Source organism: Athene noctua, chromosome 1 (assembly GCF_965140245.1).
Source record: "Athene noctua chromosome 1, bAthNoc1.hap1.1, whole genome shotgun sequence".
Lineage (NCBI taxonomy): Eukaryota > Metazoa > Chordata > Aves > Strigiformes > Strigidae > Athene > Athene noctua.
Genome location: NC_134037.1, coordinates 93,480,863 through 93,508,043, shown reverse-complemented (window position 1 = coordinate 93,508,043; position 27,181 = coordinate 93,480,863). Strand labels below are relative to the sequence as shown.

Here is a 27,181-nt window from a genome sequence, read left to right as displayed (position 1 = left end):
GAAGGAGACTAAGGCCATCACTGCAGGAAGGGATGTTGCGATCTGAGCACTGAACACAACCTACAGTGCAGTGGAAAGTACACGTGCTGCTCTGTGTGCTGATACAAAGGAAAAATTAAAAATGGCAGCAAGGACACTGGCTGTTAGAGAAGATTACAGAAATGGTTTAAAATAAGAACAAGAGTGCTCTCACCTGGAGGCAGAGATGGACTGCTAGGCAGAGAGCCATGGTTGCTGCCTACTGAGGTTCCTCTGGAAAATTTCCTGCATGCCAGCACAAGCAGGTCTCTGCATTGCTTATGACAGTTGGCACCGCAATCTATAAAGAAAGGAATTACCAAGTCACCAAATGGAAAGCCAGAACTATCTGGTAATCCCTCAGGGTTATTAGCAGACACATACCAGGAGGGATTTTGAAGGAACAAATACTTTGATAGAAGGTGTGGAGGGAGTTACAGAAATGGATCCTTTGGTGTGAAGGGCGTTACAAAAAATGGGTCATTTCCATGCCAGCCATTGATAGAAATCTGGTAGCAGAAAGGAAGAGGGGCATGATATTTTCATTAGAAATTAGTTTCAAGGTAGAGACATGGAATTACTGGTATGATCCTGTGTATGTCATGCATAAAGCTTCTGCTCCACTGCATGAGTCTTCAAAAGAAGTTGTTGGGTTTGTTTTTTTTTTTTAATTTGACCCAGCAGAGCCTGTTCCAATAAATGCCCTTCATCAGAAGACACTGGAGCATACATACTCTGAGCTTCTGGAAGGACAGTTTAAGGTCAGTGTAGACCACTGTAGGTTAAAACTAGTCTAAGTAGCTCAGCAAGGAACATCAACACAGAGTTAGCTCTGTGGATGTGTATCATCCACCTGGATGAAACTGGCTGAGTGCCTGCACACCTAGCCTCTGTTGGGCTTTGCATCACTGCAGATAAACTCATCACTAGGTACATTTATCTGAAGTATGACTACAGTATGGACTATAGTATGGATCTTATCTTCAAGAAAGGGCCAAAGAGTGGAGGATGTGTGTCCCAAACACAGGCTCTCGCTCTCTTGCCTCTGTGTCCCTTGCCCTTGTTTGAAAATTTCTATCTATCATCTCCCTTGTTTCTCTGTTGCTGCTCCATGACCTAACATTTTGTTTTAGGCGAGCCATTGCCAAAGTGTTGTGTTTATAACGCTCTACTAAAAGAACCATTTTGCTCAGGGCAGAAGCTCTAGCATGACGGGTAAGAATTCTGGTTTCTCCCATCACTTTGTTCCTATGACCAATACAGAAGTACTTGCCCAGCTGTGGTTTTGTCTCTTCCCAAATACAATGAAGATCTCTCTTGGCAGTGGAGAATGTCTTTCATCACTTGTAGATCACACAGTCTAGCTTTATCTCATTATCCACAGTGCTGGGGTAAGCAGCAGACCTGAGCAGATTAATTCACTCCCTCCCTCCCCTGCTAGGAGCTCTGTACTCAAATGCAGAAATAATCAATAATGGGTGCAGCATGCTGGTGATGCTGGCATATGGAGCAGCTGGTAGCTGCTGCAACAAAGGGCAGGCACTAATTACACTTGTTGACCACTTTAAGATCTGAGCAAGCAGCTCTGATCTCATACGCTCATGCTCTGTTGCCTATAATTTTGACTCTACAGAATGAGTTTTGCTCTTTCTCCACCGGGCCACTGTTACAAGCAATGATTCAGGACAGAGCTCAGCTTTCAGACCTCGAGTTTACAGACCTGCTGTGACAAAACCTTATCTTCCTTCCCTCATCCTACCAGTAAAAGTATAGACCACAACTAGCCCTTTCCTAGCTGCTCAGATTACAATAATCAGGAATACCTGAATTACAAATGTTGCTTTAGCCATCAACATCTTCCCCACCCCTCTCTGAGGAAGAGATGTTCATGGGTGGAGAGGGAGACAGGAATACACTGTATCTAAAAAACCAATATTGCCAATTCTTCACTTTTCTCCTCGGAGCCAGTATAAGACTTGGGGAAAATAGTGCATATAAATATAGCTATGAAGCTCCCGCGTGAATGTCCCCATGTGAATAATTGAGATGCAACTACAACTGTGAAAATCAACAGTGCCCTTCAGCCAGAGCTGGGCGGCTTGAGAAATAAATAGGTCCAGGCCTTTAAAGCCAATGGGGACCACTACAATGTCATGTCTGACCTGCTCAATATGGTGCAAGTACTGAATAAGAAATTAAGCATTTTATGAAAGCAATCCAAAGGACTGTAAGAGCTCTAGGATTTTTTTAAGTTGAATGTCTGGAGAAGATCTTGCAATGAGATCAGCCTAGAAATTAAGTACTTCTCTGTTTCTAGCTCAGCCACTATTGCATTGCAAGGCCAGTTAGGCTTTGCTCCAAGCATGCGGATGTACATGACAGACAGCATTGCCAGCAGACCTTTTCCTGACCCCAAGTCTCAGGAGATATATTTCAGGATGTCTTGGTGTTAGGATGAGGTTTTCCAAGTTGCAAGGTCTTTGCTGGTACGAAGTGACACCTCATGGAGACAGTGGCTGCTTTGGACTTTTAGCTCACAGAACCTACTAGGTGCTATGTCCCCTAATGCACTGAGACTTCACAGTGTACCAGCAGTCACTGTACATGGACAGTACCAAGTGTAGAAGCAAAATTTGGATGAACAGATGTCAATTTAGTAAAAAATACAGTTGACCAAATTATGCTAAAACTCACCAACTATAGCTTGAAAAATCCACTCAATATTTATTTACCTTTGCATTTGTAGCCTTGTTTGATTATACCCCAGAGCTGCAAAGAAAGACAAAAGAACGTCAAGGAATCAGAAAAGAGAGCTGGAAGGAAAACAAGGTTACGATGAGGAAGTACCAATGGCTACAAAAGCACAAACAGGATACAACTGCTCTTAACACCCTTCCTGTTAGGCAGACCTCCCCCTCTGATTGTGATAAGGCTTGGGTGGCTTCCCCCTTATTTCTACTGCTTACGGTGGGAGTACCAGAGAAGGAGAGATACAGATGACATTTACTTCCAGGAATGAGTGAAAAATTGTCATCATATCACATTTACTGAAACCAGCAGAGCATATTCTGCTTCTAGGCTCGCTTCATGTTATCTGCTGGGGAATTTCCAGTGTACATTCATTCTCCAGATACATGAATGATCCATGCCATTCAAACACAGCAGAAGAAAGCACCACTGGGGATAAAAATTACGTTTTTGGTTTCCATACTTGTCCCCAGCACACCTAGCCATAGCAATCTGATTTGTGCACCTGCACATTTTCCATTAAAAAAAAAAAAAAAAATTAAAGACTGAAACAGGCAGAAAACCCACTAAATTCCATCTTTGCTTCCTCCCAGAAGCTGTCCTTTTTGATGCACATAACAACCAAATGCTAAACTTCTGCAGTGTGTGCAGTTCCACTTCTGAGAAGCTTTCACTGCAACATGAGCAGGTTTGCTTGGAAGTAGGAAAATTCCCTAGCAAATTGTTATCTATACACTCAGAAGCTCTGTATCTACAGACATGGCACTGTAAAAACAAGTGTTTTCACTCCAAGAAGCAGAGAGAGGAAGGGGCAGTTTTTCTAGCTCTAGCATTAAAGCAAGAAAATCGGAGACTCCAGTGTTCGTTTGTCCTGAACTCATTTGAAACATTACCAGGAAGGCTGAACACATCCAGGCAGTTCAAACTGCACGTGGCTGCTCACCATAAGAATCTATGCACAGTGTGCAGGGGGTGAATATGGTCATTAAAGAAATGTTCAAAAGGAAGAGCTGGAGAACATTAAGAATACAAAGGAAAGAGAAAAATAAACAGAAGGAAGATGGGGTGGCGGTGGGAATTCCATACACTGCACAAAAGAATTGCAAGGAAAAATGGGGGCTTGGAGAAAGCGGACTAGATTAGACAAGGTGGAAGAATGGTGAATAAAAGAACAGAAGGGATAACAGTGGAAGAAGGGTCCATAGAAAACCTACTGCTTGCACTTTTCCAGCTAATGCTGTATATATGCACAGTGAATGCAGTTGCTGTGGTCAGGCAGTGACAGTGAAGCCCCCTCAGCCCCTCTTGGAAGAGCAGCAATGACTTTTTTTCGCCAGTCTCTTTATCAGGATCACTGTAAGAGACATGGATTGTTATTTCTTCCATTTAAACTCTAATCTGTTCCCACTGCAGTGCTTTCTCCTCATCTTCTTAGCTCTGTACCTTCCTCCTACTCAAATTTGTCACCGCTGTTGTGGTTACACACAGCAGTGAAAGCTCAGCTGAAGTGCCATGTCATGAATTCTGACCTAAAGCTTTGACTCTGTCTGACACAGCTTTGCTGTGAAGCTGGCTTGAGCCAGCTCCAAGGTAAGAGGATCTGTGCAAATTCAGCTGACAACATTCAGTGGGATGGCTGGTCACCTACCCTGCCATGCAGTGCAACTCAAGCTGTGGGACAGAACTGTGGCCGGCCACGGGCATATCAATTTCATGCTGCTTAATGGCATTAGGTTTTAGCTTGACCTTCAAAGTTCATAAAATGTTAACAACAGATATTTTATTGAATACTGTGTGCATTGCACTGTCATGTCAATTCATCCTGCTGCACTGTCAGTGCACATTATTTTGACTGTGAATCAGTGCATCATTTTGCAATTAGGTTGGATGAGCAGCACTGAAATGCAGAACAAATACACAGCAGATTTTCTAGTTGGTTCCTGTCCTATCAGCCCAGCTCATCCACTGGACAATGCCAATGACTTTACTGAGTTGACAGGAAGAATGACCTTATTGCCTTTTCCTGTACAGCCCCTTACTCATTTGTATTCCTGCTCTGGATGTAATCAGGGAGACGTGAAAAATCCAACAATGACTAATTAGCAAATTGATGCAGATGAAAAATATCTGGTGGAGAGGATATTACAGGGCAGTCCTTGGGCCTTGCTTTGCTATGGGAGCCTTCCAAACATGAACTGAATGTCACGAACACAATGACGTCTTCCCAAGGCTACAGGCAGCCTGAAACAACAGACTCAGGCCAGTAACTGCCCCTGCCCCATCAGTCTGCTGGAGCTGTCAGCTCAACCACCCACCAGCACACTCCTCAATCAGCACTGACCATGTCTCCTTCAACATTTTTGCAGTTCTAGCAGAAATAGGTGGAATTCTTTCTTCCCTGTGGCCTTGATTGGCAGTTGCTATAGGTACCACAAGCATCTGAACAAGGCTGATATATTGCAAAAGAGGCAAGTAGAAGATGGAAGCATGGATGGGAGCATGGACACCAGAGCTGGTCTGAAAGGAGGCAGATTTTAGCACTTACCAGTGCTGTTATTGTTACTTTCAACCATGAAGAAATATTACTTAGTGGAAAAGTTCATGTAGTACAAGCTGGAGATTTTGCTGCTGATAGCAGAAGCAAATCTCTGCTGGAGAGCAGGGACGATGGTCTGAGTTTACACCCTGTATGTGGGCCATACATAAGCAGAGGGCATGGCCCTCTGCCCTTATTGCTTTAGCTGTCTAAACGTGGACATTTGAGTTCAGTGGAGTGTGTGCATTAAAGTAATTTTTAAATCATACTAATTCCTTTTTCTTTACTATACTGGGTTTGAAGAGGAAAAGTTGGAGGAGGTTTACAAACAACACAAATGTTCACAAAAACCAATAATTTCCCAGCTATGTACAGAGCACTCTAATAAATGTCATCTGGTAAGTTATGGCTGGAAGAAAAAGCAAATAAAAAAACCCTCAACAAATACATTTTAAAAATTCTTATTGTACAGAACTGCTGGAAGCACTTTTGATTTCTTGACCAAATTAGAAGATCTGTTAATTCAATAGAGAAAGGATTAAGACTGTTATGGCCATTCAGAGAATTATGAACATAACTATGTTGCCATGTGCAATTTCCTGAGAAAGAACGGCTTTTGCTTCATCTACATCCTCTGTTCCAGACACCCATTTTCCCTTGAGCTTGTTTACAAGGGCAATCAAGCCAAATTAAAGAACTTAAGATAAACCAAGTAAAGCCATTCATATAGTCTCTAATAACCTTTAGCTAACATAATTTAATTTTTTTCCCTCCTGCAACAGTAATTCTTACAAATGTCAGTATTCAGGAACCACTAAAACAAAACTGGACAGTACAGTTTGTGTCTGTTGTTCCTGAATACTGGATAAATATTGGATTAAACGCTGGATAAATACTGGATATTACCAGACTAAAACAAAACTGGGTAGTACAGCTACAACAAGAGTAAATGTTTTGTGCTTCTGAGTGCAATAAGATATTTGGTCAAGAGAATTTAGCTATGAGTGGAGCCAGTTTCACCCTGTCTACATTAAAGGGCAAAAAATTGTGTTTAAGATATACTATTATTTAAAAACATACTTACAAATCCTGCACAGTGCTCACAGAAAGTTGGTTTAAGATAAGTCATCTCCTGAAAGTTATGAATAAACCCTGGTCCCATTTTACACTGGAACTGTGATTTAGCTCTCAGAAAGTAAGCCATCATTTCTTCTTTGCTTATAAGACCATCTCTGTTAGGGAAAAAAAAGCCAGTAGAGTAGATCTGTCACTGCTCATAGCACAGAACAATTCAGGATTTTCTCACTGCAAAAAGCACACAGCATACAAAGCACATTCTTTGAAAGAGCTGCAACAGTCCTGGCAGAAAAAAAAACCCTTAGAGCCTTTGTGGTTTTTATCTTGCCTTAAACAGCAAACACTGAACTTACAGCATGGACCTTGGTTTCTCACCTCTTCATGGTATCAGAGCACAGACCAGGTCATGAAGTGAAGGATCTTGACTTAGTGCTCACACAGACCATGCGGTTATGCCCCTGGCTGACCACCAGCCTTGACAGTCAAAGAGATTCTGTACAACAAGAATTATCAGTCCCAGCTGGCTAGGAAATACATATATATACACCTCATAGAGTATTTGTTACCCTCTCTCTGTTACGTACACTCATTTCCCTTGTCCTGTACACAACTTTGTTTCAGCAGTCTGATGCCTGGCCTGGATACAGCATCTCCACTGTAATTTGATGGTACTCTAGGGATTTTGACTCAGTCCCAGCAGGAATTCCTCATTAAGCTATTACATACAGGATTTTAAAAGTACCAGGTAAAGCAGGACCCCAACCTGGGTGGGCTTATAGAACCGACTACAACTTTACCACTCTGCAGACTGAAAAGACCTGTTGCATCATGAGAGATGCTGGAGCTGAGTAAGGCAGCCAGATCTGCTCCACATATAACAACTAGCACAACTAAGAAAAGGTGATGGGTGATAGTACAGAACTCTCTTCTGAGAGGTACAGAGGCACCCATCTGCCAACCTGATGCACTCTAGAGAAGTGTGCTGCTTACCAGCAGGGATGTCACCAAGAAACTACCAAGCCTTGTACAGTCCACTCACTATTATCCGCTGCTCTTTCACATGGGCATCCGTGATACAGCCAGGAGCAGTCTGAGGAGTATTAAGAAGGATTACAGAGCCCTGGGAGTGGCGGTAAGGGACTCTGGAGTGCAGGTAGTTTTTTCATCATTCCTCCTGGTCAAGGGGAAAGGGTTTGAAAGGGCCAGCTGAATCTGACAAATCAACAAATGGTTATGGGACTGGTGCCACAGCCAGGGATTTGGCTAATTCGACTTAGAGACTCTCTTTGAGAAACCTGGTCTATTGGGGGCTGATGGAGTCCATCTGTCAGAGAAGGGGAAGAGCATCTTTGGTTATTCGTTTTCCAAGCTGGTGAAGAGGGCTTTAAACTAAAGTTGCTGGGGGAGGGGAACCTCAATCTATCCCACTCCTACCAGCTTGATGCCAGTGCCAGCAATGGGAGTCCCAAGCCTGGAGAGGGGTCACAGATCAGCAGGAGAGCACCTGAAGAACAGTACAAAGGAATTCCAGCCACTCCAGCCAGTAAGTCACCTTCATCAAGGGCACAACTTAAATGCCTATATACAAATGCAGGTATCATGGGGAATAAACAAGAGGAGTTAGACATGTGCGCATGCCTGCAGGGCTGTGAGCTTATTGGCATCATGGAGATGTGGTGGGATGACTCCTATGACTGGAGTGTTGGAATGGAAGGATACAGGATCTTTAGGAAGGACAGGCAGGGGAGAGTAGGAGGAGGTGTTGCCCTCTATGTCAGTGACCAGCTGGAGTGCAAGGACCTCCACCTGGGGATGGATGAGGAGACAATCAAGAATTTATGGGTTAGTATTAAAGGGAGGGCAGGGACAGGTGACATTATAGTGGGGGTCTGCTACTGGTCACCCAACCAAGAAGCCTGAGCAGATGAGGCCCTCTATAGACAGATAGGAGCAGCCTCTTGTTCACAAGCCCTGGTCCTCATGGGGGACTTCAACCAATATCTGTTGGAGGGACAACACAGGAGGGCATAAGCAATCCAGGAGGTTCCTGGAATGCATTGATGATAACTTCCTTCTCCAAATGATAGAGGAGCCAACGAGGAGAGGTGCTGTGATGGGCCTTGTTCTCACCAACAAAGAGGGGCTGGTGGGGAGTGGAAGCTCAAGGGCAGCCTTGGCTGCAGTGACCATGAAATGGTGGAGTTGAAGATCCTTAGGGCAGCGAGGAGGACACACAGCAAGCTCGCTACCCTGGACTTCAGCAGAGCAGACCTGGGCCTCTTCAGGGATCTGCTTGGCAGAGTAGCATGGGATAAAGCCCTGGAGGGAAGAGGAGCCCAAGAAAGATGATTAATATTCAAGGATCACCTCCTCCACGCTCAGGAGCAATGCATCCCAACAAAGAGGGCGTCAGGCAAAAACTCCAGCAGGCCTGCATGGATGAACAAGGAGCTCCTGGACAAACTCAAACACAAAAAGGAAGCCTACAGAGTGTGGAAGCAAGGACAGGTATCCTGGGAGGAACACAGAGAAATTGTTTGAGCAGCCAGGGATCAGGTTAGGAAAGCCAAAGCCCTGGCAGAATTAAATCTGTCCAGGGATGTCAAGGGCAACAAGAAAAGCTTCTATAGGTATGTCAGTGATTAAAGGAAGTCTAGGGAAAATGTGAGTCCCCTCTGGAAGGACAAAGGTTACCCAGGATATGGAGAAGGCTGAGGGACTCATGAATTTTTGCCTCAGTCTTCACTAGCAAGTTCTCCAGCCACACCACCCAAGTCACAGAAGGCAAAGACAGGGACTGGAGGAATGAAGAACTGCCCACTGTAGGAGAAGATCAGATTCAAGACCATCTAAGGAACCTGAAGGTGCACAAGTCCATGGGACCTGATGAGATGCACCTGTGGATCCTGAGGGAACTGGTGGATGAAGTGGCTAAACCACTGTCCATCATATTTGAGAAGTCATGGCAGTCTGGTGAAGTTCCCACTGACTGGAAAAGGGGAAACATAACCCCCATTTTTTAAAAGGGAAAAAAAGAAGACCTGGGAAACTACAGACCAGTCAGTCTCACCTCTGTGCCTGGCAAGATCATGGAGCAGATCCTCCCAGACACTACGCTAGGGCACATGGAAAGTAAGAAGGTGATTGGTGACAGCCAACATGGCTTCACTAGGGGCAAATGGTGCCTGACAAATTTGGTGGCCTTGTATGATGGGTTTACAGTATTGGTGGAGAAGGGAAGAGCAACTGATGTCATCTATCTGGACTTCTGCAAAGCATCTGACACTGTCCTGCATGACATCCTTGTCTCTAAATGGGAGAGATGTGTATTTGACAGGTGGACCGCTTGGTGGGTAAGGAATTGGCTGGATGGTCACACTCAAAGAGTTGCGGTCAATGGCTCCATGTCCAAGTGGAGAAGCAGGCATGAGTGACGTTCCTCAGGGCTCGGTATTGGGACTGATTAACATCTTTGTTGGTGACATAGACAGTGGGATCGAGTGCACCCACAGCAAGTGTGCTGATGACACCAAGCTGTGTGGTGCAGTTGGCACACTGGAGGGAAGGGATGTGCCATCCAGAGGGAGCTGGACAGTCGTGAGAAGTGGGCCTGTGAGAACCTCATGAAGTTCAACAAGCCCAAGTGCAGGGTCCTGCATCTGAGTCAAAGTAATCCCAAGCCCAAATACAGGCTGGGTAGAGAATGGATTGAGAGCAGGACTTGGGGGTATTGGTTGACGAGAAGCTCAACACGACCTGGCAATGTGCGTTTGCAGCCCACAGAGCTGACTGTATCCTGGGCTGCATCAAGAGAAGTGTGGGCAGCAGGCCAAGGGAAGTGATTCTCCCGCTTTGTTCTGCTCTTGTGGGACCCCACCTGGAGTCCTGTATCCAGCACAGGGGCTCCCAGCCTAAGAAGGACATGGACCTGCTCAAGCAGGTCCAGAGGATTAGTCTGATTAGCAAACATAATTTTAGAGGAACAGAATTTGTAGGAGGCCACAAAGATGATCAGGGAACTGGAGCACTTCTCCTATGAAGACAGGCTGAGAGAGTTGGGGTTGTCCAGTCGGGAGATGAAAAGGCTCTGGGGAGACCTTATAGTGGCCTTCCAGTACCTGAAGGGGGGGTCTACAAGAAAGCTGGAGAGGGACTTTTTACAACAGCGTGTAGTGATAGGACAGTGGGTAATGGCGTTAAACTGACAAAGGGTAGATTTATATTAGACATAAGGAAGAAATTCTTTACTGTGAGAGTGTTGAGACAGTTGAAGAGGTTGCCCAGAGAAACTGTGGCTGCCCCCTCCCTGGCAGTGTTCAAGGTCAGGCTGGACGGGGCTTTGAGCAACCTGGTCTAGTGGAAGGTGTCCCTGCCCATGGCAGGGGGGCTGGAACTAGATGATCTTTAAGGTCCCTTCCAACCCAAACCAGTCTGTGATTCTATGATGCTATGAAAAGAAGTTGAATGAGTACAGAATTCAACCTTGAGTGCTCTTCAGTTCCTTAAGCGAGATGTCAGACACAAGAAGCTTGTGAGACACTGTATCTTTAGTATTTGGTTTTCACGAGTTTTTAAATTGAGGAAAATGAAAAAACTGCTAAAGAAATCTCCAAACTTACTGGTCTTTGTCCAGCACACAGAAAGAGTCCAAAAAGGGGAAGTTGGCAGCTATACTTTCAAAGTCTTCCTGAGAAATATAGCCATCATGGTCATGATCATAGTTCCTAAAGACAGACTGGGGAAAAAAAAAAAGAAATTATTGTCCTAATAATATCTAGCTTATCCTGAATCTATACCAGCTCTTCAACCTTATAATTACATGTAACTTAATGTTCAGTGTTACTAATCAGATACTCTGCTGCCTCACTTTATCCCTTTTGCTACTTGGTACTTCAATATGTGTATTTATTGGTCTGTAGGGCTAATTTTAAAAGAAAACTTGACCTCAGTTTTATCTGGTGATGGTCCTCCTCACCTCTTCAGACAATTATTCTTGCTTTATTTTTCTTCTTTATTGGAAATTTCACTAAAATTCTGCCCCGTGTGACATATTCCCTTTGCTTCATTAAGTATGCTTTCTGATCACAGAAAAAGAAATGAAACAAACCCAACACAACAAGCAGCTTTCCCATGAGTATTTCAGATGTTTTTGGCTTCACTTCTCTTAGCCAGTTTCTAAGCACCTATCAAATGACTTGTAACTGATGACTGGCAGACCTTAAAAATACATCATCAAGAGGGAACCAGTATGCAAACCCACATAGTATTAAACACTTATAGTAATAAAAACAATGCCTTAAAGCACAACTTAAAGCAGCTAGTAAATGACAAAGACTGGCAAAACGAAGACAGCTGTACAGAGTGGTGTGGGCCTCTTGGTAAGCTGTATCCATAACAGCCCCAAACCGTGTTTTAATCCTGTCAAACTCAAGATCATACATCCTGAAGCAGGCCAAAATTACGGAATGGGTCTGCATCTCCCCCACCCACAGGAACAAGAACAACCCCCCACCCAGCACATTCTGGAAAGATTAAGGAGTTGCGACAGACTTCCTATTTAAACAAGCTATCAAAGAGACATTTGGACGTGGAGTGATTTTTATCAACACATATGGCACTGACAAAAGCAATACAGGAAAAGCATGTGCAGTTCTGGCATCCCACATTAAGAGAAAAATGAGACTTTTTAAAAATAAGAGCATGTGTGAAATGTAAACCACAAGATATATTTGAGGTCTGAGTGAGAGAACCGAAGACTTTGTTTAAGTTATCTTAACAACATAACCCCAATTAATGATCTGTAACACAGATGAGGTCAGAATTTCATAGCTCCTCCCAGACTTAGTTATTAATTTGTAAAAAGCAGAAGGAAACCTTGCTTCATTATCTACAACACATTCCTGGTTCCTCTGCACGCTGCTCACATCACTTAAAGTCCCTTACACACAAACATAACAGGGCTACATTCTCTCCAAAGGAACTTGGTGGTGTTTGGTTTTGTTTGCATTACCTAATGCATCACCCTACAAACTGAAGCTGGAAGATCCGAGCTATAATTCTCCATGACCTCATGCCCCCATTTTTAAAATGATACCAAGACAGTGCTATCTTTACCATACATAATGTTTTGGAGAGTCAAATAACAACAAGTTGAAAATCAGAAATAGGGTTTCCAGAAAAATTCTCTGGACCTAGTAATGTGTGAGTCCTTGTTTCTAAGTATTTTTGTTTCCATTTGTCTGTTACCAGGCATAAACTTGGTGTCTAGAGCTGTGAACACTCAACTTTGCTCTCTGAATTTATGTTTGCTAATCAAACCTGCTGAACAGCAGCCAGGCTTTGGATGCTTCTGAAAGTTTGTTCCTTTGCATCCAGAAACCTGCTTACTAATCCCATTGCTAATTGCAGGGATAAAATAAGTATTTCCAAATGTATCAGTGGCTCCAATTTATTATCAGATGTCTGAAATCCATCCCAACAATTACAATCTTTTGAAAAGCTGGAAAGTAACTATAATGACAATATCAAAGCCATCATTCTCTTTGACCAGTATATTCTTCTAAATACTTACATCCACCAGCTTTCGTATGTGCTTGTTAATGACTGTAGGGTCAGGTTTTGGTACCACTCCAGATGCCCACTCCAGTGGCACTACTGGCTTGTTAGGGGTTGTTGGGGAGGTAGGCTGCTGAGAGATGGATCAGAACACAAAGATTTTCAAATCTAAATTATTAAGTTGAATTTCCTATTAAAAGCAGCTCTATGTGTCAGAACTACAATCACAAACCACTGGAGTTCCCATGCTGTAACAATGTGCTTAGCAAAATATCAGGCAAGGTTTTGAAGGGTTGCTTGCCTCTGCTAACAGATTCAGTTGGGCTCTTTGTGGCACCTCGCGGCTACGCCAGCAGTGGTAGCACCACTAGGTGAGCTCAGAAGCAAAACCAGGCAGACTTTCCTCACTGCCATCTCCAGCAACAAGGCTCAGAGGAAGAGGGAAAAAGGAGGGTCTTTGGACACAGCAGGCATCAGAAATAGGTAAGCCCACAAACCTGCTTTTCTCCTTCTCAGCGAAGCCCCCAAGGAACTCTCCACCACAATGCAGCCTGGCCCTAACTCCCTGCTGGAGGGACTGTGCCCAGGAGTCACATGAGGGACTGCAGCAACCTGAATAAGTTAATGCTCCTGCTCTGCGCAGTACCAAGAAGAGAGCAGGATGCAGAAGTGAGGGCAGAATCGGGTTCAGAAATCCCACCAGTTTCCTGCCAAGATGTGCCAGGATGCACAGCTTAATTCATCTAGGCAGCCTGAGTAGAAAGGGGCTAACCTTTGACTTGCACTGCAGGTAACACCAGCCCGACTATTTTATTTTGAAAACAGCTTGTTCTTGACAAAACGGTAGCTGACAGCTCACTTGATGCAGAGAGCACGCAACCTGACTCCCTCCACACCACTGCAGTGCTTTGGGCATGCAGCTCAGCTTGTTCAAGTACAAAATATAGGACAAACCTGAACACAGTTTCAGGTAAGGCTTCAAAAATCACCAGTTAGCATGAAAAATTCTGCAAGGTGTACTGGCCGCCTTCTGCATCTCCCACAGGTGAAGCAGTGTCAAGCAGAAAAAATTAAGCATAGTTTGGATCAGAAGGGAGATGACCCACAGTCTCAGAAAGCCCCTGTATTAGCTGATGAGGAAAAGATCTGGGTCTCATCTGTCTCCCTTTAAATTGGTGTGAATTGCAAGACAGATAAGTAAGCCATGTAAAAATGTTACAGTTATTGTGCATAATAAAGGTATTGTAGACTTCGATATTGGGATGAAAAATGGTCACAAGGTCATAATCTACTGTGTCTAGTAGGGAAAAAAAAAAAAGAAGGATGTGTTAGTGGGTTGCTTTATTAATTTGGCTTTTTCTTATTCAATTGTCAGAAGAGCTTTTATCAGCTCCTCTTGACTCACCGTACAAATCCACACAAGTAAGTTTGGGAATTAAAAATCCCTATATCCACAGAATTAAATTTCAACAAGAAATACAGTGAACCTGTACATCCAGCTCTTTATGCCAAAAGCATTTACAGAATGTTTTAATCCTAAAATTAATGTCACCACAAAGTGATGGACCAACATGCTGGCAAGTGGTTTTGTTCTAAAAATATGCAGAAATACAGCAATCTATTAAATATGACATGTTACATGATAACATGTAACATGCCAGTACTGTGATATTCTTACAGCTATTGTCAGAGAAGAAATTTGAAATGGGCTTTCTCTTTAAAAAATCTTAGACTAAAGGGACTCAAAGCATTAGTATCAAAGTGTCAGAGTGGTGCTAGACTACCAAGTCCTCACAGTGAGCTTTTAACTCCTGCTGGTCCAAGTGCACCAATGGCAGAAAGAGACAGAATGCACTGGAGTCTTCCTCTTCCTTCTGGTCTATTTAATTTGAAGGCTCATTCAAATTTTACATTTTTTGACAAGTTGCAATGAAAACTTCATGTTACTGCCCACTAGCTGAAAGGAAATGTTGGTTCCTCCTATTTCACTCAGACTCATACGAAAAAACATAATTTAATTTATGTATTTGAAACGCATGCTATGAAAAAAAGGTACTAACCAGTGTCCAGAGACTACTTAGCTGAATTTACTGAACATTTAGAAACACTCTATCTGGTCATGCTGTTTGTGATTTAGCCTGCATCTCCTGCCTGTTTCACCAGCACAGGGATAATGGTATTGCAGACTGAAAAAGCATTTTCAGATGGATGCAAACATCTGTGTATTTTGGTGTTGCAATAAATTCTACTCAAAACCAAAAAATGTATGTAAGTGTGTCTTCAGTGGCATAACTGCACCAGGCAGAGCTGTCTTCTAGTCAACAGCTGTACTAGTAAGAACTCCCAACAAGAAGATAACTAACACGTGGGGAAAAAGCTGGACAGCGTGACAAGGAGATGCTATACTACAACTGTCAGTCAGTCTTCAGTATTTTTTTAGGCTGCTACACTGACTGAAGAGTCTCCTCTCAGTTTTGGCAGCATGAAAATCTTGCTCAAGTCTCCTTGACAGCAGGCTCATATGCTAACAGATCAGCTCCACTTTTGCCTTGAAAATGACTGCAGCGGCCCGAGGCACTTGCTCTGCAGTGCACCTGCATGGGAGTTGTACCCGTACAACAATAAATCAAGGAGCAGTTGGAACGATACAACTGTGCTGCCACGTTGATTTGACAAATTTTTCCACATACAAAAGCTCTACAGAGTCTTTCCCCTCTAAAATATCTTGTGTGCTTTGGCACTCCATCAAAGAGAAGTATTCCTCAAACAATCCAGCTTCTGTCGATTCAGCTGGAGCTTTCTACCCATCAGGGTGCTGCAACAGCTCAATGTCACTAGTTATTCATTGATCCTTAGGCACAAGTCTCCCACAGTTGCTGGGTAGTGTTAAAGTTCACAGCACTGTTTATATCACTCTTTCTTAAAGCTCAGGCTGGAGATCAAAGCAGCAACATGATAATTTTCTTCATTTACAGCAATGGCCCATTAGTTCTTCCACAACAAAGAGCTGTAACAAATCAGCTTTGCTGGCAATAATGGGACCAAGAGGGAGGCAGAATGACTGTGATAAATGTGAATTGTTGTGGCCAAATCATATCCAACAAGGATGAGAGACTCTAATGCAATTCCAGGTGTTCAAACTGAATTAGTGTTGACTATGGAAATATTCAATAGCCTCCTTACTATTGCTCATCATCTACCATTGAAAGCACACACATAGTCCTCAAACTGGTCTCCAAGACGGATAAACTATCATACAGAAGCACTATACTTGGAAATTAAGGGGTTCTGCTTCCTTGTTTGCTTTTAAGAATACTTCAAAAACAAAAAAAAAAAGCACTGCAGTGAATCACCTCAGACTACTGGACTCTGCTCTCACACCCTGCTAAGCATTTCCAGCCACCCATAGTTTCTGCTGGTGTCAGACTTGAGAGGGCTCAGCCTGAGAGAATCACATGCTGGATATGACAGGTAATAAGGATGTTAATGCACTGATGAAATGCTCAGAGGAAAGAGGAGTCCCAAACTTTGGCAACAGAAGAGAGAGTAATGCTTTAAATTAAATTAAACTATTAATTAGGAGATTTATCCTCAGACTTGCAAAGAGTAATGAAAAATGCCTTAATGCAGCAGTATCTTTAGTTGCACATACTAAAAAAAAGCAGTATCTATTCTGAAGTGTTTAAACATTGGTTGAGAGTCCAAGATACAGCCAATTGTACATAAGCAAATAGTTTTTAAAACACTACCACTAATGCTGTGGCTTACCTAAAATAAATCTTTGGACTCAATGTTGTTTTATATAACTGCACTGACATCCAGAAAAAGAAGTAATGGTCATATAGAAATAATTGATGTAAACTTAGAAAGGTTGTCTTCACATAAAGCAGAACTGTGTTTTCCATGACTTGCAGAGGTTTTGTTGAAAAATAATAAATAATAAAGTCTGGCATGTTTCACTATTTACTTCTCCCAATAGTGACACCTATAGTGTCTGTGTTTACTGTACAAGCATACACCCTAAAAGGCTTTAAGTGAATAGGAATAATGAAATTCATTAACGGATTAAAAATTTAATCAATTGCATGCAGACAAAACAAACAATATGTAAAAATGCAGTAAAAGATAACCTACAGATTTGGAGTTCCTTGGTTCCAGCACCAGCGAGAGCTTGTAGATATCATCCTCGGTGTGATAGAGGTCCAGGGACAGCTATGTGTAAGAAGGAGAGAAACCCAGTAATATTTATTAGACTGGGTTGGATAATGACAGTCTTGTAAACAGAGATATACCTCTCACTGAAGCTAAACAATAAGTTTTTCTACTCAGATCTCAAGATACACACTGAAGCTGCTTGCAGCTAGTAGGAAAGCAGCTTTTCACGGAGCTAAGGTAACCCATGCTGGTGAGAACATGTTGCTGTTCATGCCTGTACTGAGCTGAGCAGGTGCTGTACTTGAGGGCTGTCACAATCTGCATCCCAACGTGTTGGGTGAGAGAGGCTGCATGTTGACCTTCTCCAAAGAGGAACATTGGTACCAAAGACAACCCTTACGCAGAGTGCTTTCTCTTAGCAGCTTAATGATCATGAGAGATCTCAGAGAAATAATCTGGTGAATACAAAAACTTCAGGAAAGAAGTTGTAAAGGAGCCAGGCTAGAAGTACTTCAGATTGCGTTATGGTCAAATTTTGTTCATAAAGAAGGATCAGAGTACTGTGTAGTTCTTCTACGGACATCAGCCCATAGAGCAAAAGCCTCTCTGGAAAGCCCTGGGCACTGACACAGTCTCGGGAGAGGCAAGCCAGGTTTGGCCCCACTGTTGACACAGCAAAGTGCTCCATGAAAAGCAATCCCAGTTACTTGAGCCCAGCTTGGCCTCTTCTTGATCCTCTCTGACCAAGTAAGGCATATTCCTTTTCAGCTTCTGTTTTTAGAGAAATGAAAGATTTTCTTCTTCCATGTACTCATTCTTTTCCATATAGGATATACTGAGGGAAAAGAAGAGGCATAAATATGCTTAAAGTAAAATCAATTTGTTTGTTTTTACTTTGGCAGCTGTCATCTTGTGCTGATGCAGGTCTGCAGTAAATTTCTCCTTGCTTGGAGTGATGAAGAAGAAAAGTAATCAACACTGTAGCTAATGTTTTGCAATGAGAGGAAACAAACACTGCATGTTTCCTGTGATCAAGATCCTACATTAATTGGCTTTGGAGTAATTGACATGATTTGAAGTTATCATCTACCTTGCAAATCCCCAATTAAGCTACAGTTGAGTTAAAAAGATGTTTCCCAGCAGGCAGACAGAATTGCTACTGACTGAATGACTGTGACAGAAGGTTATTTTTAGAGAACCTGAAGTGCTGAATTAGCAACAAGCAGGACCAGTGCCACTGTACTGCAGAACCGCCTCTAGGAACCACCTTCTTGTAGGCAGATTTTTGTGCAATGAGTAAGACAGGTGTTGTGCCCTTTCCCAAGATAGGTACACATCCCAGAGCAAACACATGGCTTTAGAGATGTCTGGATTTTGCATTATTAATTTTGTCTAGCTGTAACAGAGTGCTGATTTTTGCGCTTCATAATTTGGTTATGGGCACCTGTGAAAGCCTGAACATCCTGCTGGTTCCTTCACCCAGCTAGTATGCTGCTGTCACAGGAATGTAAGGACCTGTCCTAAAGACAACATAGTAACTGCTGTAATAAATATTACTCATGTACTTAGTTATTCAGTGACTGTACTCTTAGATTTCTTGTTGGTATACAGTAAGAACTCCTCAGTTGGAGCAAATGATATTATCAGGACAGGCTGGGACTGACAGCAGAATTGTTAGTTCAAAAAGCCTTGCCCTGTTCCTACTAAAGAACACAGTTTTCTCAGCAGGTCAGATGAGCAGGGTGTAGATTTGGAGATGAAATGCATTAGTATTTATTTAGCAAGTTTGTATCTACCCTCTCTAAATAACCGACTTTATCAAAATTAGCAGTTACAACTTCATTATACACAATGTGTAAGCACACAGTGGACAAGGTATTGTCTAGCACAGCAGTTTTAAATACCAGCAAAAAAATTACAAACATGACAACTATGCAGTTATACAAGCTTTCATTTTTTCATTTTATATTTTATTTACAGTTTTGCTCTGACAGATAAAGTATAATCAGTTTCTCTAGGACAACCTTTACAGTGGCGGCAGTTTCCATTTTAATTTGACTTTCATTGCTGTCCTGTTTTTCCAAGTAATTTTGAGGCGGATTAAGGAGGGTGGAGGAGCAATCAGAAAGGTGTGGCTTTTTTTTTTTTTTTGTAAGTGGAACTTACTGAACTCAAGTTAGGGAGGGTGACTTTCAGTTTGATTGTTTAGATATTTCTCATGCTCTTCACTAGACTGTACAAATGACTGGGACTTTCCAGTAATTTGCCTATAGTCTCAGAACAGGTTAGATAAATAGCTGTTGAGACCTAAAAATAGTTGGGGAAAAATGGTGGCACCAAATAAGTTCTAATGCAATTAGTATAAATACAGCTTAGACTAGTTGAGAGACTGAGATCCTCTTCCAATCCACAGAAAGTGATGAAACACAGGCTTTTATTCATGTTGTGAATTAAAAACAATGTGGAAATACTACACAGCAGGTAAAGAAATCCCTTAAGCATCTTTACCAAATGTTAAGTTTTCTAATGATGAAAATGTTGTTAGAGTCCTGCCAAGCCAGGTCCCTCTTTTAATACTTCTACTTCTTAGCTCCAGGTTTTGGATGATAGGGACGGGGTCAGAACCGGGTACAGAGTCAGTGGAGATGGAGTGAGTGTGGCCCTGAAAGGAGGAGAAGAGGCAGAACCACACAAAGTGCAAGCATGCACTGAGATGTGAGTCTATCTTCGTGTAACATGCTCTGGCTCACTGGCAGCAGAGTTGTGGCATATTTACTTCTCTTGGTCATATAATTCAGACTCATTTAGACATGACCAAGCAAGGACTTGTATCACAAAAGCTTGCCCTCAGATTTTGCAGTCTCCTGTGCCAGTAAGCCTGGCATTTGTCTCACTGCCCTCCATACAACAAACCTTTGCCTTATGTGTGGCATTTTAATTTCCATGCAAAATATGGGCTTCTTTCAGCTACTTGTTCAAAGCTAAAATTCTGTGAGCTAGAAGCTCATTTTTCTCATTTTTTATGCTAACAGTAAGATTGGGGGGTGTGTGTGTGTGTGTACGACAACAGACTTCTAAATTTGTATGCAAACATCTAAATCAAGAGAGAGACCCAACCTTCCAAAATGCTGATCAGCAGCAGCTACCACTGAAACCACAGAGATTTATGTTCTCTTGTTCCCCATTCACCCTTTACACACAATGCCATCTGAAAAATGCTCATAAAGACCCTTGCCAGGTGTCCTGAAGTTTACTACCAAGCTCTTGCCCCAGCTTTTAAGCCAATCTCTCACTTCATAGCTCCCCAAAGAGCCTCCCCAAACCTCACCATTTCCAAACCACTTGAAAGGTATCAGCTTCCCCAGAATCAGAGAGGACTCCACCACTGAGGAAAAGAAAGACCAGGGCAAATTCCCACATGCTCATGAAATACCCATTTTATCTTTTTGTGCAAGTTGTTGGGCTAACAAACCAGCACCCAGTGGTTTACTTGTCAAGCAAGCACAGGCCAGGCTGTTAGCACTTGCTAAGTGTGGTGTAAAAGGCAATGCTGCAAGGGATGGAGACCAGGCAAGAGATTTACACTTGTCCTGCTTATCGGGACAGAATGCCTACTAAAAGCCTGCTTGGAGAGAAGCGGATTAATGGGAAAAGAGCAGAAGTGAACAAATAGTTGGGTCAGCTGGTTCACACACAAATGAAAAGCACTCCACATACTTGTACACATTTACTAGTTTTGAAAGGGAGTTTCTCTAAGTAAGTAAAAGATAAGAAAATTTTTTACAATTTACATTACAGTGGGAAGACCTAGCAATAAATTGCTATTTCTTCAGGGTCTGAAAACTGAGGATAACTTTGGCAGTAAGGGAGGCTAAATCTGCTAAAAGACCATTTGCACATAAAAAGGTCAACTATTTTTAGTCACTTCTTGTCAGCTTTGGGCTGAAATTCTAGCTTTCTCCTCCTCTTTCTCTGGCCGCAGCTTATAATTTAAAATTTTCTTATTAACAAAAAGATTGATCAAAACATTTCACCTACTATGGAAGTTCATTATTACTGTTTAAAAAAACAATGTAAAAAAAAGTACTGTCATGTATTCATATGTACAAATGAGGACAAAACCCACATACTGGAAGAAAAGTGAGAATATTCATAACATTATGAGATGTACCAAAATTCAGCTCCAGAAACCTTTTACAGAAATTTGTTTTTATCCTTTCCAGAAGTCACTGTCTTAAATCAAAATTCACACACTTAACACAACTACGCTTCCAGTGACTACTGTGAAGACAGAATTACCCTCAAAAGATTTACAGGGTATGTACAGATGTTCACCTAGGATACCTATGTTTGTCTCCATCATTACTGAAGAGTACCACCATGGAATCATGCAGGTAAAAAGCAGCACAAGTTAATTTTAATTCATGATCAGGACTGGAATCAACATTGCAGCATGCAGCTTCATTTATTTACAGTCAGATATGCTTCACTGTAACCAAAATCAACACAGTTATATTAGGAATTAATACATCAGAACATAGTAAGCAAAAAAGTACTTGTCATGTACCAATTACTTCTCCTGGTAAATGAAATATACTGAATTAAATATTATGTAGCTATAAATAAAATCCATATCATTTTGCTAAAACCAAACAAAACAAGAAAAATATTTTTAAAATTTAACAACGGGTAAAATACATAAAATCAGGTTGATAAAATGATAAGAATGAACCTGCAAGGTCTTAGAAAAATTTGGAGGTTTCTGCTCCTTTTGGAAAACAGGCTGTCAACCAAAAGAGAGAACAGCTAATGAAAATGTCAGCAGTGGTTCAGCTTCCATCTCTCACTTCACAATGTGTCATTTCTGCCCTTTTGGGTTCAGTTCCTTATTGCTCAGTTCTCTAAAACTTGAAGTTCCACTTCCCTCTACTCACAGCCAAGCTTGTAAGAAAGGATGAACTTTCAAAAGTGAGCAGGGAGGGAAAGAGTGGCATAAGAAAGTAACTCTCAATCCCTACTAAATCAAAACAAGGTAATAAATAACTGGCTTTATAGTCTAATATTTTAATTAGGTGGGTGCTGCAGTTGGCAATACACAGTCCTTTCTCCTCCCTGTCCCACTAACTGTGATTAGGACTTGTTCCCAAATTGCTCCTAAGTGCAATAGGAGAAGGTTTTCCTACTCCCCCAGACTTTCCCATTCCTCATTACGATGAAGCCACACGTGTATCCCCACTGTCTTGGTTGCTTCAAACTCAGGCTCATATTTGTCAGCCTCTGTAGCATAAACCCCGGTACCTGATCAGTTCCAGCATAAATCCACCACAAATCACAACCTCTGCTTAATTTCTAGATAGGCGAATTTTTTAGCATTTTGAAGTAAAGCATGAAAGGAAAAAATCCAAAACTCCTGCCCAACAACCCTCCAGTTAAGGCATTTACCTAGAATGAGCTAGGTCATGAGTCACCTCAAGTCTGTGACCTGACTGAGGAAAAGCTGGAATTTCATTCCTACCCTCCCCGGGGAGTAAATTCTGAGAAGTTCATGCTATCCAACAAAATAAACACTGGAAAAATTCTGAAATCTGCCCTAGTTACACACAGACCTTTCTTACTTCTAGTTTATTTTGTAAAAAAATTCCACTGATGTAAGGAAAGCAAAGAGATTCTTTTTCAGTCCAGACTAGAGATCTGAAAGACAAAGTTAAATAACAAGAACAGAAACAGTATAAAATGATTACATATTAAAAGAGTCCTTTACCTAACGTGACATATTTCAGACTACTCTCGGATGAGTAGGTGGCTTTTATTTGTTTGCAACAAGTGGTTTGTAAGAAATAACATGGCTTTTTTCAAGTTTCACAGGTTCTATCTTTAACTCCAAGACACTGGGTTTTGCCTGTGACCTGAACAAACTGTGGTGTTGGGTCAAGCACTGCTGCAGTTAAGATCAGTGTTACAATAGCTAAATGTCAATAGAAACAGGATTTGGTCTGATGGTTCGGGCTCCACACTTCAGTATGTTTTGAAATAAAGTGTAGTATTTATTAAAATGACAGTCATTGTCTACACATCAGAATGGGGCCTGGAAATGAATTCCTTTTAGCATTGTCAGTTGAAGCTTTTTTAAAATATATTTTTTAAAAAAAGTATTCAGTCATTTTGAAATCTCACTTTCCTTTGGTTTGAAATGGGACATTCAAATCCTTATCTGTAATTTGTGTGTGCAAGTTTCAAACCTCCCCAAATGCAGCTACTGCCAAGGGGTAAGAGCAGGGGTTGCAGGGGCTCTTTAATACCATTCAAGACCATTTTTATTTACTGGATAGGAAGAGTGCTGTGTCGCACACTAAGCATTTAAGCAGAGCAAGAACAGTGTGACAGCCAAGTTGGAATTTCACTTGTGTGTCCATGTCAACCCAGTTTTTGCACAAGAGAAGTAAGCCTCAATTCTAAGTAGTCAGAACTTAGTTTTTACTTCTCCTAACACAAATACAGCTCTCTTTCTGTCATTCTTAAAATAATTGATAACAATCCTGCTGCTGCTTCCAGCCATCACATACTATAGTAATGAAACTCTCACTTAATTCACACCTCATATGAACTTGTTTCTGTTTTGTATTCTCTCCCTTTTCTTTTACAAAACTGGGGTAACAATGTGCACTTATCGCTATAGACATTAATATTCCTACTGACATTCAACATCTGAATAGCTGAAATGAATTGTAACACACTCAGTACTTACGGTTAGCAGGTTAATTAAATCCATATTAGGCTCTAAATGATGAGAGGCAGTTTGCAGGGAAACCAGTTCACTCAAGGTGATGGAAAGCTGCTGCATTTTCACTATGTTAACTTTGTTCTCATCTATCCAGTCAGGAAAAATGACATGGACGGCAATCAAGTCTTTCAAATGAACTCCTAAAATAGGAATTTTGAAGCCAACACAGTCAGCAAAGGCCTTGCGGTAGTTGCAGTAGTTTCCATTGGAGGAGACCAGCTCTGTCATTTCGTTCCAGTTCTACAAATAGTCAGGGAAGAAAGTCTCTGTGAAAGCATTCATAGCATTTCCTTAATCTTTAAAATGAGTGTAACTCATGTCAGGGTGTTAACAGTGTTAATTTCCTCTCTGACACTCAAGGCAATAAAGCAGAGGATCTCAGTGAGCTGGATCCTTCCCCGCCAAGAGCAATGCAACCAAAGTGCCTTTTAGGATGCCCTGCCATGATCCGAGTACAGTGCTGGTGAGATATCTGCACTGCAGAACCCATTGGATCTCAAAGAGGTGATGTTCTGCTCAATATGACTATATTCTGGAGTCCACCATACCTTTGTGACTTCTGAAGACAGATGAGAATGAGTTTCTTTCAGGCGAGAAATAGAGCTGTGGCTTAGACCTCCCACAACTGCCATCAGTGTGTTGAAGTTCTGGAGGTGAAGGAGCTTCTGTAGGAGAGATTGTTCACGCATAATTAAAAATTAATGAAATACGTGTGGCAGCTATCCAGTGTCACACATGACAAGAGACAGGAGAGAACCTACAACTGCTAAAGCGGAAATCACTAAACCAGGGGACATAGAATGGTTCAGCATTTCTTTTTTTTAATTAGTTCAGCTCCACAAGAAACACACAATAGCCACAGTTGTTGATCAGAGAACAACAACAACAACAAAAATTTTATAGTTATGTCTGCTAGTTAAAAAATGCAGATATACCACACCTGAACAAATAACCTGTAGTGATGTTGAACATGCTATTCACTGAGGAAGCAGCACAGAGAACATCCAGTTCATTTATTTACTGCAGTCTCTATTTGTATTATTGCTTTATGCTGGAGAAAAAAGACTCAAATGCAAGACTTACCTGTGCAACATTGATAAACTTTGTGATTACTTCTGCCCTTTGCTGGGGTGTTGGTTTGCTGAGAACCATGAGCTGGACCCATTTGGAAATACCATTAAATAAAGCAATAGATCTCTCCAAAGTAGGGTTGTTCTCCAAGCAGCCACGGATTACATAGCTTTGGTAGTCTGTGAACTAACAGAGAAAAGGCATTTTCAGAGAAAAGGCATTTTCAGAGAAATGGTGGACAACTGAAGAATCATACTGAAGCTTTGATCATTTTTTCCTTTTAAAGCTCCTGTTGTTTAGAAACTGATCAAGACTCAAGGTCAGCAGACCCTGCTGCACATCAGTTCTTTCTTAAAATTTTGTTGTTGGTGGTGATTCTTTTATTACTTAAATGTCAATTAAAAAATTCAGTGTTTGTGTGTCAGGTAATATAGCAGCATCATGATGAGCATGATAAGCATGATTACTGCTTCCACGGAATCATCTTTCCCATAATTTATTCAACATTTAAAATATTTTATTTTGTGTAGTTTTACTTGATATCTTCATGGCATGGTACTCTATAGGAATTATCTAGTGCTGCAAGCAAGAAGCATATATGTAAGAGCTTTTATTCCACTCCAATATCCTGACCAACTGCATTGTTGATGTGAAGAGGGAAATCTTTACATCTTACTGAAATCAGTAAGAGCTCTGTCACTCTTCACAGGAGCTTGAACTGCATCCCAAGAAGCTAACTATTCAGTAATTATCTTCTTCCTCTGTCAAAAAAAATCGGTAGCACAAGGAGCTATTTCCACTAAATCCTGCTTCTTTTCATGTTATTGCTCAGTCCCTGTATGTTTGTGGACATAGTTCTACATGGGAGAGCTACAGCTCCCAAGAATTAGATTTCCCTAAATGTTTGGAAACTTATGACATAAATTAAGCTTGTGCAGGGATTTGATAGCAATGCCAGCCAACACAGGTTTCTTGGACTTAGCTGATCAAAAATTGCTTGCTAGAAGACCATATGATGGCATATGCTCTTACACAGCAGATGTTCCTCTCAGAGCTACAGATAAACAGTTATCTCAGTGTTCAGATACTTTTAAATGTTTTCTGCTATAGTTAACACGCCTTTGCTTCTCTCCCACATTTTTTTTAAATAGGTAAAACCAAAGACATGATTCAGACTAATAATCTTTTACAGTTCTATAGCTTTGAGATCACACTTCTGTGGACCTTGCAAAAATAAATGGCACTCTTACATTTGTTTATGTATGTTTACAGCATAAACATCTCCGGTCTCATTAACATCTCCAAATAAATTCTAGTTGTTTCTCTGTAGCAGTTCTCAATATTCTTTGAATTAGATTAGTGATACTGGGCTCATTTTTCAACCTCTACGTTTTGAGGTATGCCCTTCACATTATTTCCTGGAAATGTACCATGCTTAGAACTTTTTGGTTACCAGCCTCATATAAACAAGCAACACATTTTTCAAACCTCTTTAGTGCATTATAGGATAGTTTAAGATTAATTAACTCTAACTGGTTGCAGAGAAACGTCTGAGCGCGCTAAATTGAAGCCAAAGAATGAACAGGCAAATTAGAAATGGAAAGGAAAATCCGAACTTCATTGCAGGTCTGAGTTTTCTTTCTGGAATTCCCAAAGGAATTAAAATATATATTAAGTCCAGTTAGAAATCCACCTTTTTTTCTTGTCCCTCCCTCTTTCTTTGAGGTTAGCATCGCACAGATCACGGTAGGGTGTTTTCCCATGATTTGAAGTCTAGAGTAATAAATCTTTGGACGTTATTAAATGACGTCAAAAGCGATTCTATTTAGACTGGTCTCAGCTCCTCACTGATCTCTTTTTCCTTCCTCTCTTGAAACAAACAAAAAACCTCATATATTTTTCTTAGCTTGGAGTTTGATTTCTTTCATGCTCCTAAATACTAAAAACGTCTAGTTTTTTTTCTGAAGACAACTTGTCATCTTGAGAACTTACTGGTTGCATTTGCCACCAAATACAGTAGCATCATGTGACCTTTTCATATGTACATTTGCCAGCAGAAAACAGCATTTCTTTTGGCATTTGGGTCACTAATTTGTTTTGCTTTAGCTTCTACTTCCATTTTCATCCATTTTTGCCTCTTTTACATGTACAATCCTGTGTGAAAAGAAGCAACTGTAACTGAATTTTCCTCAGTGCCAAAATGGGAAAACGAGGAAAAAGAAGTTGTGCTGCCTCTGTTC

The 27,181-nt window shown here is 41.4% G+C and overlaps 1 protein-coding gene across 3 annotated transcripts in view; it reads right to left on the bottom strand.

Annotated features, from left to right (window-relative positions):
* Positions 1–27,181, bottom strand: part of RASGRP3 (RAS guanyl releasing protein 3) — a 66,537-nt gene that overhangs the window by 2,017 nt on the left and 37,339 nt on the right. For all 3 annotated transcript variants that reach the window (XM_074896945.1, XM_074896946.1, XM_074896947.1), the window contains exons 7-15: positions 24,954–25,127; positions 24,419–24,535; positions 23,835–24,110; positions 17,069–17,146; positions 12,951–13,067; positions 10,999–11,114; positions 6,387–6,534; positions 2,751–2,787; positions 194–319 (exon numbers count right to left, since the gene is read on the bottom strand). In XM_074896945.1, coding sequence (XP_074753046.1) covers positions 194–319; positions 2,751–2,787; positions 6,387–6,534; positions 10,999–11,114; positions 12,951–13,067; positions 17,069–17,146; positions 23,835–24,110; positions 24,419–24,535; positions 24,954–25,127 — 1,189 coding nt within the window. The remainder of the gene's footprint in view (positions 1–193; positions 320–2,750; positions 2,788–6,386; positions 6,535–10,998; positions 11,115–12,950; positions 13,068–17,068; positions 17,147–23,834; positions 24,111–24,418; positions 24,536–24,953; positions 25,128–27,181) is intronic.